The 3,389-nt window shown below is 41.0% G+C and overlaps 1 protein-coding gene across 3 annotated transcripts in view; it reads left to right on the forward strand.

Annotated features, from left to right (window-relative positions):
* The window catches only part of LOC107104560 (galactosylgalactosylxylosylprotein 3-beta-glucuronosyltransferase 1-like), a 41,360-nt gene extending 39,968 nt beyond the window's left edge, over positions 1–1,392 (forward strand). For all 3 annotated transcript variants that reach the window (XM_015404577.1, XM_015404575.1, XM_015404576.1), the window contains one exon: positions 15–1,392. Coding sequence is in view for 2 of the 3 variants with exons in the window: in XM_015404575.1 (XP_015260061.1) it covers positions 15–113 (99 nt within the window). In the remaining variant the exon portion in view is untranslated. The remainder of the gene's footprint in view (positions 1–14) is intronic.
* Positions 1,393–3,389: the final 1,997 nt, after the last annotated feature.

Genomic DNA, 3,389 nt, shown 5'->3' on the forward strand with positions numbered 1-3,389 from the left:
ATGTTTTTCCTCAGGTCTCATTAAGTGTATCCAGGATGTTTCAGGAAGGAGAACTTCTTAGGAATCTGCCTGGATTCAAACCAACTACAGAGCTTCTTTGGCCACAAGTATAACGGCACAATAGCAGCACTTAACATTGTCAGCAAAAATGGAGGCAGCAAAATATGTGCATGGACTGAGCTTTGCACACAAACTTTGACGTCTGTTCTGCTGTGGGAGACACTGGGCTGACAGTGGAAGGAGCTGCCAAATGGATTCCGCCCAGTACGATCTGCATGGGGAACTGAGACAAAGGATGTTACCCAACAGACTTGAGAAAGAGCTGGACCAGCATGCAATAAAGAACCCTCTCAGCAGAGACACCAGCAGCCAGGCACCCAATCAGCTCTTAATAGGGCCCCTTTGTTCTGGGGCCAGCGGGCTGTCGGGCACAGGGCTGCACACAGGAATACAAGAACTCCTTGTTTGAAGAAATGCAGCTATGACTGGCAGACTGAGATCAGAGCACAATGAGATCTGAGCCATTCTCTAATAGTACTGTATAAGACCAATCTGTTTAACCACCCTGAACCCCTCACTAATGAGGAGTTGCATACATTTACTTGATCAGCTGGCAGACACACAGCATGATGTGAGGATTCGCTGTCAAACAAGAGCAACCTTTACCTTCAAGTATAATCAGTACCTCCTGTAAAGAGAGGATTTAGCTAATGGTATGTAGACTTCAAAGGTTTTTTGATGATTTAACTGCATTTTCAGTTCATATTTTGGAGAAAACCTTTGGGAATATATGGAATACAGAGCCACAACTCCTAACAGTGGAATTGAAAACTTCTCTATCAATTTCCAATTTTTCTCAAAAAGTTTTTCAATGGTTGATTTCTTATGAGACAGAACTGCAGTAGCACCTCTGAAACATGTTAACACTGGCAGGTCCTGGCATTGAGCAGCTTGGTCTGCTCTCTGTGTGACATGTATTTGGTACCATTTCAGTTCACAGAAACAACTATATAGGTGTCAAGAGAAGGCCATTGACATGTGTCCAGTAAAAGGCATTTTTGTTTTTACAAATGTGTTTGTATTTATTTTATTCTCTGTTATTTATGCATGAAAAAAAAGCCTAATGATTAAACTAAGCTGTCAATCTAACACATGGTGGTAACTCATTAACTAGGAACTCCTGGCTGTGATAACTCCTCTCTGAGTGATTCCATTGTAAACAGAAAAAATAATAAAAACAAAAAATGTTTTAATTAATATTTTAAAGAAGAACGTCTTGCAAACATGAATTTCCTGTTAACTTTTTAATATTTTGTCCCATAAGTATCACAAAATTGAAACTTAGGATTTTAGACCAGCTCACAGCTGCACATACTACAATAAATGGAGGATCATGACAGAAACATGAGTATTGTTGTGAAATTGTTTTGTAAACATTAAACTTGAACCTGAATTTATTTCGATACATGTTTTTCCTCAGTCTGGAATGATTCCATTTTCTAATGGACATTTTTCCTATTGTACATTGTACAACATCTGCTTGCATGTTTTAGTTTCCTGCTACAAGGTGAAAGTCTACCCTAGTCCCAAATCTTTTACAGCCTCAAACAGTTTATTCTTTTGAGGTGATTTATGATGTAGGAGTTTGTCCTACTGGTAGGTGTGCTGGATTGACCATTATTTCTAGTACATCCTATATAAAGTGTCCTGTCTGATCTGACCCAGTTCCCTGAGCCCTCCTCAGCATAATAAGGCCACCACCAAGCTTAAAAACCAGGGAGGTCTGTTTAAACTGATGTGGGCTGATGTTTTGGGTCGATCTCCTGCTCTAACTCCTTACCAGGGCAAACTATAGCAGTGATAAACCCTGGTTTACAGCCAAACTGAGACAACTAAGGTTGGAGGATAAGGAGGCATATAGGAGTCGGGAAAGAGAATTGATCCAGTTGTTAAAGTACAGGTTTAGCAAAAAACGACCAGCTCTCTGTGATCAACACCACATCTGTGTGTAGGTGGGTCACACGTCGAAAAGATAATGCTGTCAGAGGGCTCAGAACATTGGAGCCAGCACTCAGGCGCGACAGAGAGTGATATATTAAAAGGCGTTTATTAAATGTCACAATATCACTTGTCAGCTGCGGTGGGCTCACTGGATTCTCTGGAAAAGTTCAGTCTGAGCCCAGAAGAAGGAGTGAAGTTCAGAGGAGCGAAACTGTGTTGCTTGTTACTGAGCCGGTAGCAGAGATCCAGGAGAGAAGAGGAGCCGCACTATGCAGCAGCCAGAGGACGCAGAGGAACAGATGGATCCAGGAGGGTAAATCCAAGCCGTGGTCAGAAGACAGGTCCAAGGTCAACAACAGGCAGAATCCAGGTACCAGCCCAGAAACAGGACAGGCAAAACCGAACAGAACTCAGAAGTCTGGGGACAGAAACAGGTCAGGAACAGGCAGAACTGAACACGGATTGCTAGAATTAGTCTTGCTAGAAGATAGAATAGTCTGGCACTAGTGATGTTATGATATGAGCCGAGGCTTCGAGGCGTGTGTCGAGTAATGGAGGGGGGGTTTCCCTGAAGAGAATGTCGAGGCGTGATTCATTTAGAGGAGGGGCCAAAATTGATGACGTCTGATACCTCGCTACCGTGATACCACGTGGTCGCTTAGGGAAGTGGTTCAGGAAGCGCAACAATTTTAACAAGTATTTAAACAGCCTCAGGATTTAGTCAAGATGTGGGAGTTCTTAGGAGTTGCGGTCAGCTGGATAGAGTTTGGATAGATTCTAAGAACAGATTGGTTGGAAAAACAACCAATCTAGTTGTTTAAAACTATTTTGGTTAGAATAAACAATGTCATGATCAAAATCTGAGCAAGCCATCGGACATAGTTGGAAGGTTAGCATTTAGTAGTATTTTTTTCAATTGATCAGTAAACAACATTAGTGGTGTCGTCTATAAGACACAGACTCCCACTCCTTAGTTTAATTGTTTAATACCCACCTTTGACTTTTGAAAGTTTCGATTATACTTAATTATTTTGGCTAATGAGACTGATTTGCATTGGTTTGCCCCAGTAAAAATATAGATTGGGTAAAAACGCTGCCAAATTATTTCGGTTTAGCCAAAAAATTGGTGGAACACAACTTCCAACCCGATTAATTCCAAAAAATGTGGAAGAACTACGTATCATGTCTGAATAAAACCGACTAACACCTTTCATTTTGCTCATCGTTGCCCAATTTGCACTTACTCACTTTCACTGTCTGCTTGAGTTTATTTCACTAAAATGGCAGAAAAACTGTGCACCTTAAATGATTTTCCTAAGAAATTTTACACTGGAAAAAAACTACAAAATATCTTATTATACACACCAACCATTGACAAATTCAAAAGA

The sequence above is a fragment of the Cyprinodon variegatus genome, unplaced genomic scaffold, assembly GCF_000732505.1.
Source record: "Cyprinodon variegatus isolate N-32 unplaced genomic scaffold, C_variegatus-1.0 Scaffold1793, whole genome shotgun sequence".
NCBI lineage: Eukaryota > Metazoa > Chordata > Actinopteri > Cyprinodontiformes > Cyprinodontidae > Cyprinodon > Cyprinodon variegatus.